At 36.7% G+C, this 17,532-nt stretch overlaps 1 protein-coding gene across 7 annotated transcripts in view; it reads left to right on the forward strand.

Moving 5' to 3' along the window:
* Nucleotides 1-8,014: 8,014 nt before the first annotated feature.
* lrrfip1a (leucine rich repeat (in FLII) interacting protein 1a) overlaps nt 8,015-17,532 on the forward strand; it is a 49,669-nt gene continuing 40,151 nt past the window's right edge. For 4 of the 7 annotated variants that reach the window (XM_072686428.1, XM_072686432.1, XM_072686430.1 and 1 more), the window contains exon 1: nt 8,020-8,539. In XM_072686428.1, the coding sequence (XP_072542529.1) occupies nt 8,450-8,539 (90 nt within the window). In that variant the 5' untranslated portion in view covers nt 8,020-8,449. Of the gene's footprint in view, nt 8,540-17,532 lie in introns of all 7 variants that reach the window. The other 3 variants (XM_072686436.1, XM_072686429.1, XM_072686434.1) reach the window with 3 other exon arrangements.

Here is a 17,532-nt window from a genome sequence, read left to right on the forward strand (position 1 = left end):
TTAATGGTGAATCTCAAACATAGATGTACACACCGCCACCTGCCGTACAACTTCGGAACTAGTCAATGCCTTTTTCCCCACTGTTATTCGCCCCCTTCCATTTTTCATTTTAGTATATAGACTACTTGATAACCATGCCAATACTGCTATACCTTGGTTTCTTATTTACAACTAATGTTACTTATATGTGCATAGACAAATACAGTATACTTAATTGTGGTATGTATCTTTTTAAATATGCTAAATAAATTTATCTTCATTTAAACAACATTGAGGTGATTGAGGTGATATAAATAAATGCATACATGTATTTTGTAATATCATTTGTAAAATGTAATTAATAGCAATTAAATTTCCTTGTGAGAAAAAGGTTGCATTTTGTTACATTGTGAATGTGCTGCATTTCCCTCTTGGTTAAAATAATTTTAGTTAGACATAACCTATAATGGTTATGTCCATTATAACCAGTTTCTGACATCAACTAAGAGATGTTTTTTGCACTCATCCATGTAGTGGAGTCTTTTAACTGTGTGATGTTTTAGCTTTAGTTTTTAGACAGCTGGTCTCACATGCCCTCTGATACAATAAGGAATTCCTTTAAAATTGATAATCACATAGAACAAGTATATAAATATGACACACATGCATTATACATGAGCTCATGTGCAATACCAAAGAAAGGAAGCTGATTAACAAAGAAAACTGAGTTAAACTTGAAAAGATAGTTTTACATTAAAAATGTAGTAAATTAATCACGAAATAAATGCTAAATTTACAAATTCCAATTGTTACGTCTAATGGGCCTGCACTGTATTTGCTGTAGCTGTGGGGCTGAGTTAGCTCCATTCACAGATTTATTTTCTGGTCTTTTTATTTTTTGGACTTCACTATTCTTAAAAATGGCAATGCATTTACAATTTTAAAATAATACATATTTACAAATGCCCAATTTTCCTTTGCACTACAGACCAGCCAACAAGTGCCATCATCTAGAAAGCAAGCTTACAGATCTTCAATACCTTAAATAAAATTACTTTTAGAATGTTCTCTGTCAAAATTGAGCAATAGCAGTTTTCTCTATTTAACTAAAACTTCTACTCTGATCATATAAAAGGAATTATTCTTACAAATGCCACTGGTATTCACCAGTTTCCAGACGGGGTGGAGGTGGAGTAATGAGGCGCTAAAGAGTGTCTCATACAGACTAATAGGAGATCAGTGTGAACGGGTTTTCTCAGGTACCTTAATACACATGCTGAAGCCAAACCTAAAATAATTATAATTTTATCATATTCTATATTCTACATTTTATAGTTTTGAAAGGAGGATGAAATTGGTTAATGCTCTTTTAAGCAATAAATCAGTAAGATAAAAGGTACCTAAATCAAAAACATACTAATCTCTGATTAAGTTAGCAAAGGTAGTTAAATAATTAGGTTGACTAACTTTTTTTATCACTTCTCTTCAAAAAACATTAAAACACATTAAAATTAATCAAACATGAAGTAGACTAATAAAACCATTCAACACAACAGTTGTTTTACACAGCCTGTATCGTTCTGCTACTTCCTTTTGTCCTTTCCTTGTTCCATCGTTGTGCTGCTCTGGTATGAGCAATTAATTAGCTTAACCTGTGAGTCTGCCACGTGTTGTTTAAGTAAATACTTTTAAATTATTTATTTACCTTGCTTACTTCCTTAAACTTAACTTATGTCTGTTTACTTCAGCTCTTAATGAAAGTAGCTTTTTTATTTTGTGGGAAATTGTGGCTCAGCAATTAAAACCACGGGCTATTGATGACAGTGTTGTGTTCGATAGAGGCTCGGCAAGCTGCCACTGTTGGTTGCTGTGGTTACCCTTCACTGTCACAGGTGTTGACTTGCGTACATACAGCTTGTATAGTCTCCATGGAAAAGTATTGCTAACATATGATGCTCAATGCTAAATTTTAGTGGTCCAATCTAACACACTAGCTAACATGCTAGGCACAATACAACAATTACAATATACTGTGATACAATTTATCTATGTGGAGAAACACATGAAAATCTACAAACTAGGGGATAGATTTCTCTAAAAAAAATTAAAGCAGCAAAGAAAAGACACTCTGACAAGCTGAAAAGCCACATTGTTGCTTACAACCCAGACGTCTAGGAGATTACCAATTACGAGGCAAGAAAGACTCCCCTTCCCCTGAATGACTGCCAACTCCCCAACAACCTGAATAAGTTCTATTGTTGGTTTAAAAGTGCAAATGACAATCTCCAGACAACCACCATCAGGAGATTACATGGCTCTTCGGAAGACAAAAGGTGAGATAAGCACTGTTTAATTCTATCCAAAGCTTTGTTGAGATCAAGTAGCAGCAATTGTCATGACTATTTTCAAACCAGCACTCCCACAAACTTTGTGGCTCTGTGGTTTTCATTATAGAGTAGAGAACTCCCGGTTCCCGGGCACCACCACATCCAGACACCGGGGGAGGATAACACATGGCCAAGAGAGTAGATTAGGATTGATGAGGTAAAGATCATAGGTTTAGGAAGGGCATTTTAAAAGCTTAAGGTTAATTGGTGAACTGCATAGGAATTATTTACTTTTCAACAATGCAATGTAAAATCTGCAGAAAACATGGAGAAATTATCAATGTGAATCACTCAACCATTGTTTGAATAATTAGACAAATGCAGGAATAACTGACACATAATTGTATTTATTTGAAAATTAAGTTATGTCTATATGTTTTTAGTGTTGGTAAAGTGTTTTACAATGCCTTTTAAAGAAAGCATATAAAAGAAAGTTTAAGTTAACTTAAATAAAAAATGTGAAATAAAAAGGAATATGGTTTGTGTGCCTTTACATTTTACTTTACTGTACTTCACAGGCTGAGGTTAATTCTATTTAGCATTTAATCAATTTGACATTGATAATTCTGCATTGATGCACTGACTAAACACACACCAAGAAAAATACAGCAAACAGCAAAAACGTACAAAGGCTATATGCATGAAATAAATTAACTTGAATTAACTGAATATTGCATACATATAACTTGAACACAGCAGAGGTAGACTAGATATGTTAATACATTTTATTTACACTCATACTTATATAATAATATAATAATAATCATGCTTTATTTCAGAAAAAAATGATTCATATGTCAAACAATGAACAACATGCTCACTTCAACAGAAATTAATCTTGGGACTGGTGTTAATCCAATAAAAAGACGTAGACAGTGACACTGATGTTCAAGGGTTTCATGGACTTTTTCATTGTACTGTGTATAGGTCAAGCCAATGAGTGCTGTAAAACAAATTCTTTTTATGTGGACACAGCAAACCAATCACACCAAGCAATCAATCATAATCACTTAGAAATGAGCTGTCAAGTAGGTCGCTACCTGCAACCTATAGCAATAACTCACAGTTCATTTGTGCATTTTTTTATGCTGGAACAAAATAATTCCAAAATTGTAACTTTACAAGAAAAAACTTCAAGAAACGTTTGAACATGCAGTTGATATAAAATCACTGGCAATAATCTATTGTTCAAATGTTTCCTTATATTTGATGTGGAGTCTTTTGAAGCTGAGGCCTGTGGCACTATGACACCTTCACTTCTTTTGAGATTCTTTCCATCAACATATTCAATCTGGTCACAAAAAAGAAGGCATTCTCATTCATTCATATTTATGGACTTCCAGGGCCCTATTTGTAAAAGAATGTAGTGTTTGCAATGTTTTTGGATTTTTTCAATAATAAAATAAAATATTAGACAATAAATCCAACCATATGTATTAAATCTAACATGCCTGTCACTTGGAGTAGCTAATTTAGAGCAGACATAGTTGCAGATAAGGCTGGGAGCCTTCTATCCACTTCCACAGCCAGAATCCTCAGCAAATTGTACCACTTGTACACTTTATTTAATTCCATTAAAACCGCTAAAAGAAGCACTTCCTGTCAGACATCTTTTTATAATAATAAATTGGTCCCTTAGCTTAAGGCATACCAAAAGCTCTTAAATTAGCAAGCATAAAACATTTAATCAAGAAACTAAACGTTGATCTAAAGATCTTAGAAAATAGCTGTTAAAATAGAGCTATAACTCACAGTATCTGCCTGACTTTTAGTAAGTTTAGAAATCCTTAGAAAAAGTATTCTAGGATTGTTTTGTTTTATTCAAGCTTTAGTGAGTGCCCTCCTATACTCAATAAGGCTGTCTTTCCAGGCAGAGTGGAATACCTTCAATTTTTTCTTCATTATAGCTAAATGCAATGAAATGATATCATTATACTATAATAATAGTGCATTAAGAATCAACTTCTAATGTACCTCACATGTTGGGGAGGTTCTCTCTGATTCAGAATTGCCATGTGTGACAAAGTAGTCTCTGACCCAGATTTCCAGTCTGTCTAACAGTGGTCCCCAACCTGATCTTGGAGAGCTACCTTACTGCAGGGGAGCTACTTTTGGATCGAACCCTAATCCACCCCACCTGATCCTACAAATAATTCCGTTCAGAATTCTTTGATTGGCTGAACGGGGGGGGTTTAAGATTTGGGTTGGAGTTGGAGATGCACTAATGACTCTAAAAGGGATGGTCAGGGAGCAGACCCAAGTAAAAAGAGGAAAACTTGTAAGTCACTCTGGATAAGAGTGTCTGCTAAATGCCTTAAATGTAAAAAATGTAAAAAAACAAAAACAAAAAAACACCATTACTTGCCACGGAGTTACAACACCATGTGGGAGACCAGGGTTCGATTCCTGGTCTGGGTGACCATGCTGCGCTACAACAATAAGAGTCCTTGGGCAAGACTCCTAACACTACATTGGCCCACCTCTGTAATATGAGTAACCTTGTAAGTCACTCTGGATAAGAGCGTCTGCTAAATGCCGTAAATGTTGTGTACAGTTTTGTGTACAGTTGCTCCCAGCTGGGTTTAAACCAGCAACCCTGACAGAGGAAGCCCAACACCTTACCACTGTGGCACCAGCAAGCACAGGCAATTGGTGGAGTTGTACCCCTTAAAACAATGAAATAAAAAAGGCGGGAAAACCAAACAAAGGAGACGCCAAGATGGCATAGCTTAGACTTAGGACAGTGAGCACCAAAACAACAAAAGAAAAACAAATAAATGCACCTCTCTTTCTGGAGAGGGAACTAACTGAAGTAGCTATTTAAATAATGCAACTAAAGATCAAAGCTTTCTTTAGGCTATTTGATTGATGATTGTTCCTCAGCTTTTTTATTTTACAACCCTACACTAACCTTGTCTAAAATACTAAAAATGAACTTTTAATGCCTTCTAGAGATCAATTCATCTTCTTCTCACTTAACTATTCACAGTAAGAGAGTTATTTGCCAGGGATGCCCAAACTTGACACTGTATTAATTAAATTAATTAAATTAATATCAGTGTTTTACTGAATACAGACAAGAAGAGGGGGAGGAATAAGCTTAATGGTGCAGACAGAGCTGAAGGTATAAGGGGTCAGTACGGTACACAGAAGTGAAAGAAAGAGAGAAGTTTGAAAAGAAAAAAGAAATGAGTTTAAAAGGAGAAACAAGAAAAGTTAAAAAGAAAGAAGGAGATCACAGCTCAACAATCAAATAGCCCAAATAAAGCTTTGATCTTTAGTTTCATTGTTTAAATAGCTACTTCAGTTAGTTACCTCTCCAGAAAGAGAGGTGCATTTATTTGTTTTTCTTTTGTTGTTTTAGTGCTCACTGTCCTAAGTCTAAGCTACGGCATCTTGGCCTCTTCTTTGTGTGGTTTTCCCGCCTTTTTTATTTAATTGTTTTAAAGAGACCACCAATTGCCTGTTCTTGCTGGTGCCACAGTGGTAAGGAGTTGGACTTCCTCTGTCAGGATTGCTGGTTCAAACCCAGCTGGGACCACATCCTTACATTACGTAAGGTCTGTCCTTATACGCTTTCCTATTTTCACTTGGGTCTGCTCCCTGACCATCCCATAACACAAGGAGAAGGGTTGAGTCTCCTGATAATTATTAGTTATTTAAGTGTGAGAAAAGAGTTTTGCTATTGTTCGAGTTTTTATAAATGCTTTGTTGACTCCCCCCAACAATTGCAGAAATCAATGAATTATTATTATTATTATTATTATTATTATTAACAGCACACTAAATCCATACATTTTCCCCCCTCAAAATGTTAAATTCTGTTAATAAACAGAAAGTGTAATTTAATCGATTTTCTAAATGAGAATAAAGGAATAAATCTTTTAAAGGATTGTCAAATATCTGAGAATCACATTTCTGCACATTTATGTGTCCGGTCCGGACAAGTTCAGTATCTGGCCACGTGATAGGGTTCACTGCATGTATAAATAAGTGAGCACACCAGTCATTTGTAGCAGAGTGCAAAATGATCGGGCAAAGGACGTAATGTGACAGATGTCCAAAAGGGCATGATAACAGGGCAAAGTGTGGTAGCATAAACCACTAACTTTCGCCAGAATAGACTTCTCACACATTGAGTAGCTCCCAGTGGAATTACAGTGCTGCAGTGGCCATTGATGTCAAGAGGAAAGGATGACTCCGGGAGTGGTAGAGAGCAATCAATGAGTCACAGTGGAAAAGTTATCCTCTATAATAAATTCTTTCAGTCACTCACTACAGTCCATGCAATTATGTGTAATCTGAGCCAAGGGTGGTTATAATATTCTGATATTACTGTGAATAGAACTACAACTGCCCACATCCTAATATCAAGCCACTCCTGAACCAGACACAATGTCAAAAGCGTCTTATTGGGCTGTGGAGAAAAAGAATTAGAGTTTTGCTCAGTGATCCAAATCTTCTTTTCAGATGAAAGTACATTTTCCATTTGATTGGCTCAGCGATCCAAGTCTTCTTTTCAGATGAAAGTAAATTTTTCATTTGATTTGGAAAACACGGTCCTATAGCCTAGAGAAAGAATAGAAATGCACTGAATCCAAGGTATCTGAGGTCCAGTGTGAAGTTTCTGTAGTCTGTGATTGGTTGTGGCGCCATTTCATCTGCTAGTGTTGGTATACTGTGTTTTAGCACCTACCTATGACTTAGCACCTGCCCACAGTGACAAAAATATTACCAAATGGTTTGCTGACCATGATATTACTGTGCTTGTTTGCCAACTTCCCAGACCTGAATTTGTGCAGTGGAGTGAACTTGTGCAGGAATGAGGACCCGGCAGCTTAAAATGCTCAGCTTTCGCTGGCATTGGAAGAGAGAACATTAGCCCTCAGAGGGCATGCTGGATTTGCAGCTGGCCTCAACATTGCCGCTGTGGGTCCTAGAGGGCACGTTAGAGTTGCCACTGGGTCTGTCAGCGCCACCGCGTGTTTTAGAAAAGTTTCATGACCTAAATCGTCTGAACACAGTGACACCACCTTCTTTGACCCGCAGGAGTCAATCTGCCCAGACACTGGGTCAAGCCTTACATATATAACCTGGATGGCTGGACTTTTGGGGGTGGGGTTGTATGGTTGAAGTGATCATATCAAACTCTTTATTTACAAGCTTCAATGTGTAAAAAGGTTATATTTTTCATTTATTTATTACTGTGTCCATGCTATAGGACTTTTACACAGAATAACATAGAATGTGTTAAAATAATACATTTCCTTCCTGTAATATATTTCATTTGTAATTAGTTATCATATTTCGTTGGATAATTTTGGATGTTTATTTAATGAGAAATCAAAAACTGAAAGTTTGTCTAGACTTGGTCTAATATTAAACAACTTTACCACACACAATAGGTTAAAATGAACAGGAAGTTCATTTGTTTTTTATCATTTGATTTTATATCCAGTGGTTCATATTTACTACAAATATTTAAAATGCCTGTATTGTTTATTGCAACGGGCATATGACTTTAAGGAGTGTTCGATAAGGTTTCTGTTTTTAGCATCAGACTGGCATCAGGCAAAAATAGTGAAGAGGGCGTGGAGAGAGCAGGAAAGCCCACCCCTAACAGACACAGCTTGTCTTACCAACGCGATTTAGAGGCCATAGCGGATATTGTTGAGCTTTTAAACGACGCAAACTTTAAGAGAGCGAAAATTAAATTAGAAATTGTGTGACGGGAGTTATTACGGTTTAAAGAAAACAATAATCACGCAAGAAAATCAGCATGTAAATTATTAGCAGATTTCTTGCCTTCTAAAAACTGAAGGGTAGTGTTTGCAGGAACTGTGTGAATTGGTTTACTCGACTGTTTTTCGTCTTTCGCGTTTTTGAAAGACAACTCAGGAAGTGAAGCAAAGACGGATGTATGCTGTCGTGTAAATTCTACAGCGGTGCAGCACTTGGGAAACTCTGAAGTCGTTATGTTTCTAATTTGCCGAGTTAATTCATAAATATCACGCAGAAACGGACTTGGTTATTGTATGAAGGATATCCTTGATCACCTTTAAACCAACAGCACCGCCAATCCGATGGGATCTCAGGGGCCAGGACGAAAAAGAACTCCTAACAGAAATGGGCTGACCGCTGAGGAGGATGCGCTGAATATAATTGCAAGAGAGGTATATTCAATTTGCATTATATCTGCTTCTAATACTGGTGTTGCACGCCAATTTAGAAGCCTAAAAGTAAACATGTAACTAAAACCCAGTACCCTAAAATAATTATTTGATGTCACAGCAGTTCCCCAGGCAAATTCGAGTCTCTTTCCACGTGGCTCCTATCCTGACATTTAGCCTTCATATATTACCATGAACTATATACCTGGTCCTTTTTAAAACTTGGTTCTCAGCCATTTGTCCTAAAGAACATTGGTACAATTGTGCTAAATCAGGGTAGTGATGTAATCTGTAAATCTGTAAAATGAATATTAGTGCCAACCTGTGAGGATCTTTAACCAGTGTTCAGCACTGCTCTGACAAACACTCACAGGTGTCAAGTGACAGGTGGTCGGCGCCATGTGGTGACCATACGTTTGTGCTGTAGCTAACAAGCAATGGGCAGAAAAAATAATAACGTAATGACTTCCAATTCACTTGTCTGAAGACTACTATTTATTTTTTGCTGTTTATCTTTCTTTTCAGGCATGCCATGCAGGCTGTGCTAGCTCATAGTTGTCATTTTCCTGCATAACAGATCTACTTTCTGAATGTCTGGTTATGTTGAGTTTTTGCAGGAAGTTAAAGCAGGAAGTTACAAAGTTATCCTAATGATACTGTGTACTCATGAGAACGGGGTTAACCTAAATAGAAAGAACTCATATACTTATTATTTTAAAAATGTACGTCTTTAACTGGGTGAGGCAGTAGATGAAGTCGCAAGACTATTACTGACTTTTTTTTTTGAAGATCTTAAAATGGACTATTCTTATCTTGAGTGCAAAAGCAAGATGTTAAACACCAGAGGATCACATCCTAATGATGTATTAGAATATAATTGTTCTCCATAAACAAGTTGTCCAGATTCATTTCCGTGGGGAGAAATAAAGAGTGAATTTAGAGTATTGTGGGAGTGGCCACAAAACAAGCAAGGAGAGCGAATTAAAAAGATTTTCTTAACTCGACTTTTGCTGAAAGGCAGTCAGTCAGATTCCAGGCAGAGTGTGTTACAGCGCGTTACAGTGTGTTTTGCTTTTGCTGTAATATAAATGCAGCAACAAAAAAAAAATTTAAGTGAAGGTTGAAGGTTCCCACTAAAAAAAAAACTATGAACTGCAGGATTTGTAACGGGACGTGTGTAGTGGGAACTTTTAGTGGCAAAAAGGTGAGGTGTTGTAGTGCATAACACCAGAGACGTTATAAATCAGGAGACTAGCCACTGCTACACTCAACATGATGTTGGTTTACAGATAAAGTCTTTATCTAAAGCAGTAGCCAGGACAAGCCAAAAAATGTTTAATGCAAATTCCCCCATAAGTGCACCTATTGGCAAATAATTTCAAATCTATTCAGGGGCTTCATTAGTTGAATCAGATGGGCTCAAGATAACACATCAAATTTGGTTGCATGTTAGAAATACGGCAGTTCAGGCCAAGTCAACACAGTCCAGAGAGAGAGATCATTGTCATGCACAAAGAATACAAAAACATAGCAAAGGCACTGAATGTTGCAAAAAATATCGTTCGTAGTTCACAAGTTCAAAGTTAAAGAAACACTGGCTACACTACGTGGATGTGGCAGAAAGAGGAAGCTATTACTAAATGTACCTATACACGGCTACTGACCCAAAAGCACAAGGCAAATCTGCCCCAGTATGCTCAAAAGCATTAAAACAAGCCACCAATGTTTTCAGATTCTGTTCTGTGGAGCAATAAAACAAAATGGGACGTGGTGTGTGGCTACGCACTACGTTTGCAGCAGGTCATAACAGAAAAATGGTAAAAATGCTTGTTATGAAAGGGTTGAATAATTTTGAAACTGCAGTAATTGTTAAAAGTGTCTTTTTGTGTTAAATTTGGGGAAAACACTTGTTATTAGTTGTGTCGAGCTATTTGTTCTTGGTTGATTGGTTTATTGCAAACAGCTGAAAGTTTTAAAAACTGCTAATAAACCGAATTTGCTTATTTAATTGGGATTGAATAACATTTGTGCTTTTAAGTGTTTGGAATGTAGTGTCTCACACTGAGTATTCTCTGACAGGCTGGCATGTTGGCCCGCATAAGCTCTGAGGTGATTCTGTAACAAGAACTTTAAAAATAGAAGGCCCTTAAAGATCAGCTGTTAGCACTGCCAGTTGTGAGGCCAGGCCACAGTTTAATTATTTTGTTGGGGATGGGGGGTGGGGGGAGATAAAGTGAGGCTGAGTTGCTGGACTGTTGGCATGTTTTCTTTTTTTTTCTCTCTCAAGGGGTCTGTGTGTGTTAGTTTTGTAATAATATATAAATGTATGCTTTTTAGAATTTTTCATGCTGAAATATTAGAATCCCACAGTTCCTTAGGTTAATTCTACAGAGGCTTGGTGAACGTAGCCTAAATAGTAGTGACCAAAATATTTTTTGCTGCGAAGAAACAGAAACCTCCATAGTTAGGTAGCTAACATTAGCTCTGGGCTGAGAACTGGGCTGATGTTAGTTCGCTATAACACTTCACAATAAAAAGTAATGTTAAAGTTAGCTACTCAGCAAGACAGGTTACAGTAGGTCATTCTAAAAGTGATTTAGAATGTTGTTTACATTACGATGCATTCATATATACTTTTTAGTTTTGGCTATTTAGCTGCCATATATGTCTCACAGTTTGCTAACTAACATTTAACCACTTGTTTGTCATCTAGCTAGTTAAATAGCCAAGAAATCTGTATAGGTAACGTTATGTGCTCAGTTGCTTAAACTAACTTGAGTTGCCCAGACTTGCCTTTTTTTGCATATAATCTATAGACACCCTTGACAAAAAAGGTGCAGAATGTCTTCAAGTTGATATCACTTTTGTTCCTTGCAAATTTCTTTCGACAAAATAGATCGGTAGTCTTTAAAATGTGTTTTAAATGTTTCTCAGTAATAATGTATCCATTATGAAAAAAAAATATATTTTGTCTTTATGCTTGAGACCTAGCTAAAAGTACACTTTGATAAACCTGCCAATATCCATTCAGCTACAGCGTTGGATAGCGTTGGTTGAGCGGTATAATGGTAAAAATAAAAAATAAAAATAAAAAAAAGTGAGAGGTGTTAACACTGTGTTTATGTGCTTGCAAGGACATGTACCATATCTAATTATTTAAATACACGTCCTGTGTAGGGAATACATATAGACATACAGATAGAAATAGTATAAAATGTGCAGTGTAGTAGTCCAACAGTTTTCACTTTATTAGCTATATAAGCTGTTGTTTACATTTTTATTCTTACTGCATTGTATGATTACATGCAGTTTGTTGTCAAAGGTCGATAGAAAAAAAAATTGTTTGTTGCAGCCCTACATGTGTTTCTTTGTCCAATTTTAGTGTTTTGTGTGTGGTCTGTGTTCTGTAGTAATCTGTTGTTGGAATTTACAGAATGTATGAAGTATGCAATTTTGTCATAGTTATCACCATGTGTGCATATGTGTGAAGGAAACAAAAAGCTTATTCTGTTTCATCTGCATTATATCTGGGTTAACTGATTCACATACACTGGTTCAGCTTGGAAGCATGGGAAAACAAAAACTTGATTTGGCATAAAGGTATGTGGCATTTTGTAATACAAGAACAGCGAGTACTCTACCTTTGGAATGTAAATCTCCCAAAGAAATGTTCTTCTCTTTGTGCCTTAAAAGGCGTTATGGAGAAGCACTAGGAAGCAATAGGCCACAGCTTAAAGCTGAGAAATAATTCAGCCTAATAATTTAGCCCTGCATAATCACTGTTGCATCCAGCTAGCACAGAAGCACACACACCAGCAGTGAAAATCTAAACTTGCTCTTACAGCCTTCAGCACTTACATTAAGCAGTTCAACTAAATTTAGAATATAGGTAAACAACACCCAAATTAATGTCGTCTGGGGTGAATGGCAACACGCTGGTAGCATGCCCAGACATCAGCTTACAGCTTCACTATAATGCACTAAAACAGCACAACTGGTTTAATTTACACTATTTTGTTGAGAAATAGATAATACATGATTACAGCATTGCAGCATTGTGGTTGAGTCCAGATTACTTATGATTACTGAATTGTTGTAATAAAGACAAATTTATTCAACTTATTTATTAACTTATTTATTTATTTATTTATTTTTGGCTATCATAAACTAGTTATTTTAATTGTTATTGGCATTCTGGATTGGATTGGTGTTTTAAAAAAAAATGGATAAGGACACACCTTACATTTTAGCCCTTTAAGACATCTTCTATGTGTGTTTATTTTACATATGAAAGTGTGTGCAATTACTTTGGTACATTGAATGGTTTCCTTTGAGTAGTAAAGGAAGGGTATGATCTGTGGCTGGAGATAAGTGACTCAGTTGCCTCATTTCTTGCTATGGTAAAATATAGTTGCCAATGTACATATTTTGTTCAGTTAAGTATGCTAAAGATGTGTGTATGTGCTGGAAATGATCATTATTCTTTATAAGAAAAGTCTCTTTCTTGTCCTGAAGCATTCTGGAAAGAAGAAGCCAGCAACACCTGCCTTATCTGCCTAGGCTGTGAAATAACATTTAAACATTTGCCCTGGGTAGCAGATAAACCCCTTACTTATTTTAGTTATATTATCATATGTTCTGATTGTCTATGGCTATCTTGCTACAAGTAAAGAGTAATTTCAAATTCAGAAAGCTAGTCAGGGTGACATGCAGGAGTGATTCTGTTGCCTGTAGCATCTGTTTTGGAGCAGCAGATGGCAAATATTTCAATTGGCAGCGCAGGCATGTAAATTGGACCTTAATCTGCATTGCGATTCAGTCCAGTAGATTCCAATCATATAGTGAACAAGTGCCGTATTGTTACTGGATTCCAATGCCCAAACCTACATAATGAATTACCTTCATACTTCCAAGACATAGTTATCTATAAATATGCAGTGCCATGCAAATGTCTGGTGCAAGTTTGCATTGTGCTTCATTCGTTTTTGCCTATCACCATTTTTTGGTTTACAATTAATAAATCAATATGGCAAAGGTATTCAGTTCAAGCTATGACACTTCCCAAAAGTACTAATACCAAAAGAACTAGGGGACTTTTTTCTGCTGTTTGTTCAAAATTAACATATGAATGCCTTTTTTCAGTGGTTGTGCAGATATGTTTGGGTATTCTGAGTTTTTAGCAATTTTATTAATTAATTAATTTATTTTTACTGCATTGTGTTGTAGATTTCATGGGTCAGAAAACATAGGATTCAAGCAGTTTAGATTTGGCTTCCCTTCATATGTCAAAAGAGGCTCATTAGAATTATGCTGGCAGTCATATGAGTACAACAAAAACCTGGGCCAAAAACCTGACCAAAATAAATATTATTAAGACCCCAGGGAACTGTGTTGACTTGTGAGAAAGGGGTGTTTTTTAAAAAAAAAATACTGTGTGTAAACACACTAGCTGCTAAAATGGATAGATTTGTTTCACCAAAGGCAATATTGACACAAGTGTTGCGTCTCTTGCAACAGTTTGCTGCGGTCACTGACAGGAAGGAAGTTCTCCCTCCCCTTCTTGCTAGTTCTTTCTCTCATGCTCGCTTTCTCTTGTTGCTTTTGTTGAATCACTTATTTCCGCTTCCCCCATTTAGCGAGTTGCTTTACCTTAAAAGGACCTATTTGTGATCCAAATGCGTTACTCAACGCTCACATGACGGCAACCCAGTAAAATGTAAATTTTGTTTATGTGATAAATCTCATGCTATTTATGGGGCAGATTTACTCTGCAGGTATAGTGGGTTTTGTGTGGTGTTCTTCAGTGAAAATGACTGCAACTTATATTATCTATTCAAAACAGAGCTGGAAAACTAAAAAGCTAATTTCAAAACCCCAACGCTGTTCTATATTTGTTTTGACTTCACATCTTTACAACCCAATAATTTACACACGCCCAGCGCACTAGCAAAAGACCTAATTAAAGCTGGAAAAATGTTCCATTTCTTTGTCTCCAATGCCCTCTTCTGGTCAGACTTGAGAACCAAACCCAGGTAAGTGAGTGGAGGCTAGGTTAAAAGCGTAAATGCATTCTTTGGCACCTTTGAACACTGTTTGTTAATATTACTCTTTAGTCCACATACACAAAAACATTTTTACTTGCACTTCCACTTCTGTATCTCTCTAGTACAATTCTAGTAAAATACATATACCATGAGAGGGGGATGCCAAAAATACCAATTCTCACATAGTGGTACTTTAAAATTGTGGCCCTAATGGACACTATTAAACAATGCTAACAGTTATTTTCACTAAACCAGAAACGTAGCTCACGGCTTTTAAAAACAACAGAAGTGGCAACATTAGTCTTATCTGTCTTATCTTTTTTGCTTGTGCTCTACTGAGTTGTGAGAAATGAGTCATTTCTGCAAGTATTTCTAAAGAGCTTTGTAAACTAAAACTCAGTTTACAAATAGAATTCAATGAACATCTGTCAGTTCCTTCCTTGCAACAGGGCAGCTATTTAAAACATGAACTATCAATTTCACTCAGTCAGCAGGTCTTTATTATTGAATTTTTTTTTTGTGTTTGTCAATTTTTTAAAATCAGTATTATACCGATTCTGTAATATGATTGGCTGAAGGATGATTACAGCAGTGACTTTAGTTGAAGATATAGTAAAAAATAAGTCCAAGTGCAGGGTGTGTATAGTGCCAAAAGTACAATATATACATAGTGTGAGACACACCATATGGACAAAAGTATTGGGACACTTGCTCATTCATTATTGTTTCTGAAATCAAGAGTTTTAATAAAGGCCTTTGTTAGAGTAACTGTCTTCTACTGGCCAGGGAAGGCTTTCTACTAGATTTTTGAATCATTGTGATGATCACCAGTAAGGATAAGATTTAATTTAGTGATGACCGCATTAGTCAGTTCACAATGTTGGATGATCACCACCCCACCTCATCTCCAACTTATCCCAGAAGCATTGGCTAAAGCAGCATCATTCCAGAGAACACAGTTCCACTACTTCACTCCCAACTCAATGTTGGGGGGGCTTTATACCCCTTCAGCCCACGACTGGCATTAGGCATGCTGTCGATAGTTCCTGTATCTGTAGGGTTTATCTGTAGGGTTGGATGGTATAACGTAGGGCTGGGCAATATATCGACATATTAAAATATAAAAAAATATTGGGATATAAACAGAGCTGGATATGGAGTGAGGCTATATAATTTATATTGATATTCGATTCCTCAAGTCTAAATCTTGTACAGCACCTTATCTGTTCTTGCCCCCACCCGCTCTCTCTCTGGCTCTCTCTCTCACTCACACACAAACACACACTGGAGGCGAGTAACACAGAGCATGAAGTGGAGTTAGCACTAGTCTGTAAAAAGTGGTTCGTTCTATGGAAATGGTCCGGATCAGATGAAGAGCAGAAATGTATTATCTGCAGGGAATACCCAAAGGAGGTAGTAGACATTCATGTCCCAGCACCCCTAATCCAGTTCAGACAGTGCTGCAAGCCTACTTGGGCATTGACTTTATCTGTCAGTTGATAAGTGCATTGTTTTATTTCTCAAAACTGGAAAAGCAGTTAAAGGGAGTTTAATTAACTGTATGCATTTACAATGATTTATATCATTGAAATATTTGTAACAGTTGTTGATTTTGACATTGTTGATTGACTGACTATCCATAATCCATAATACTAAATGTTCCATCTGATTTTGTAGTTCTGTTCTAATACTTTTATTTATCTGTGTAGTGAGTGTTGCTGCCTGGTGGTTTTGAATGGAGCTACTCTACTCTATGGGAGAGTGCTTGTGCAATTAGGCTAGGCAATATTTTATGTAATAAACATTGCAAATAAGCTGTTGTTTTTATTACAAATTCTTTTCCACTGTGCTTGGACTGAGACGGTTTCTCCTATTGCTCAATTTTTTTCCTGCTTTGGTCTTTAAGGTTGCTGGAACAGAATATATGTTTTTGTTATCTGGAACAAATGAGAAAAGATGGCAGAGTTTCCAGGCCAGTAATCCAGAGGGATTTTTTCTACTTTGGGCAGATATTAAGATGAAGGATATTTTTAAACCTTAACAATGGCATCAGCAGGAACACTGACTTACACTGATTGTTTTCCCATTCTGCTGTCAAATAAATCGCACATGTTGTCTTTATTCTCCTGGCTGACCAGAACTGCTGTATCTGCTGATGTTGATGACTGAGAATAAGAGCTTTGGTCTGAGATTTTGAATGAATAATAGCACAGCACTCATATGTCAAATTGCATTTTCAGTACATTCAAAACCTAGAACCTTGAATCTAGGGTCCAGTGAGGTTGCTATTGCAAGGACCCTCACAGAGTGAGTTTCCATTCAAATACTTCACAAATGTATTGCACAATTATGAAATTTTATGTCCAAAAAAAGTGTAATATGTCATGTTTTCTCTAGGGCTATCGATGTGAAAGAATTAACTAGTGGTGATTTAGGGTGTCTTAACATCGAGATATGCAGGTTTACCATCAGTGGTTGTATATGTATATTTCCCAGACTACTCTGCTTGCTCACGTGACCACTCCGGCCAATCGGGACAAAGCCTGAGAGAATGAGGGTGGGCTAATATATGCCCAACCGCACCAAACACTCTTTGATGGTGCTCTGAGTGATCTCCTCGGGCTCTAGAGTATGAAGGCAGAGGTTGTTGTCTGTCCAAGACCTTTTTTTTCCCTTGGTTGTGCTGACTCTGTTGCCTCAGTTGCTCAGTTGTCTTTCACTATTTCACTTTGCAGTATTTAGGTGTTTTATGTTTCTTTTAGGTTCATTTAGGTTTTCTTTTTGTGCATTTTCAAAATTCAGTGAAAAACCTGCTACAGATTCCACCCCACAGCATACCCTCAAATTATTCTGAAGGTTAAGTGGCATAACTATAAAGCTGTTGAGATGTAGCATCTGAACTATTGAAATTATTTTAGATGCAGAAATTATCTTTCCTGCTGGAATGAGTGG

Source organism: Salminus brasiliensis, chromosome 8 (assembly GCF_030463535.1).
Source record: "Salminus brasiliensis chromosome 8, fSalBra1.hap2, whole genome shotgun sequence".
Classification (NCBI taxonomy): Eukaryota; Metazoa; Chordata; class Actinopteri; order Characiformes; family Bryconidae; genus Salminus; species Salminus brasiliensis.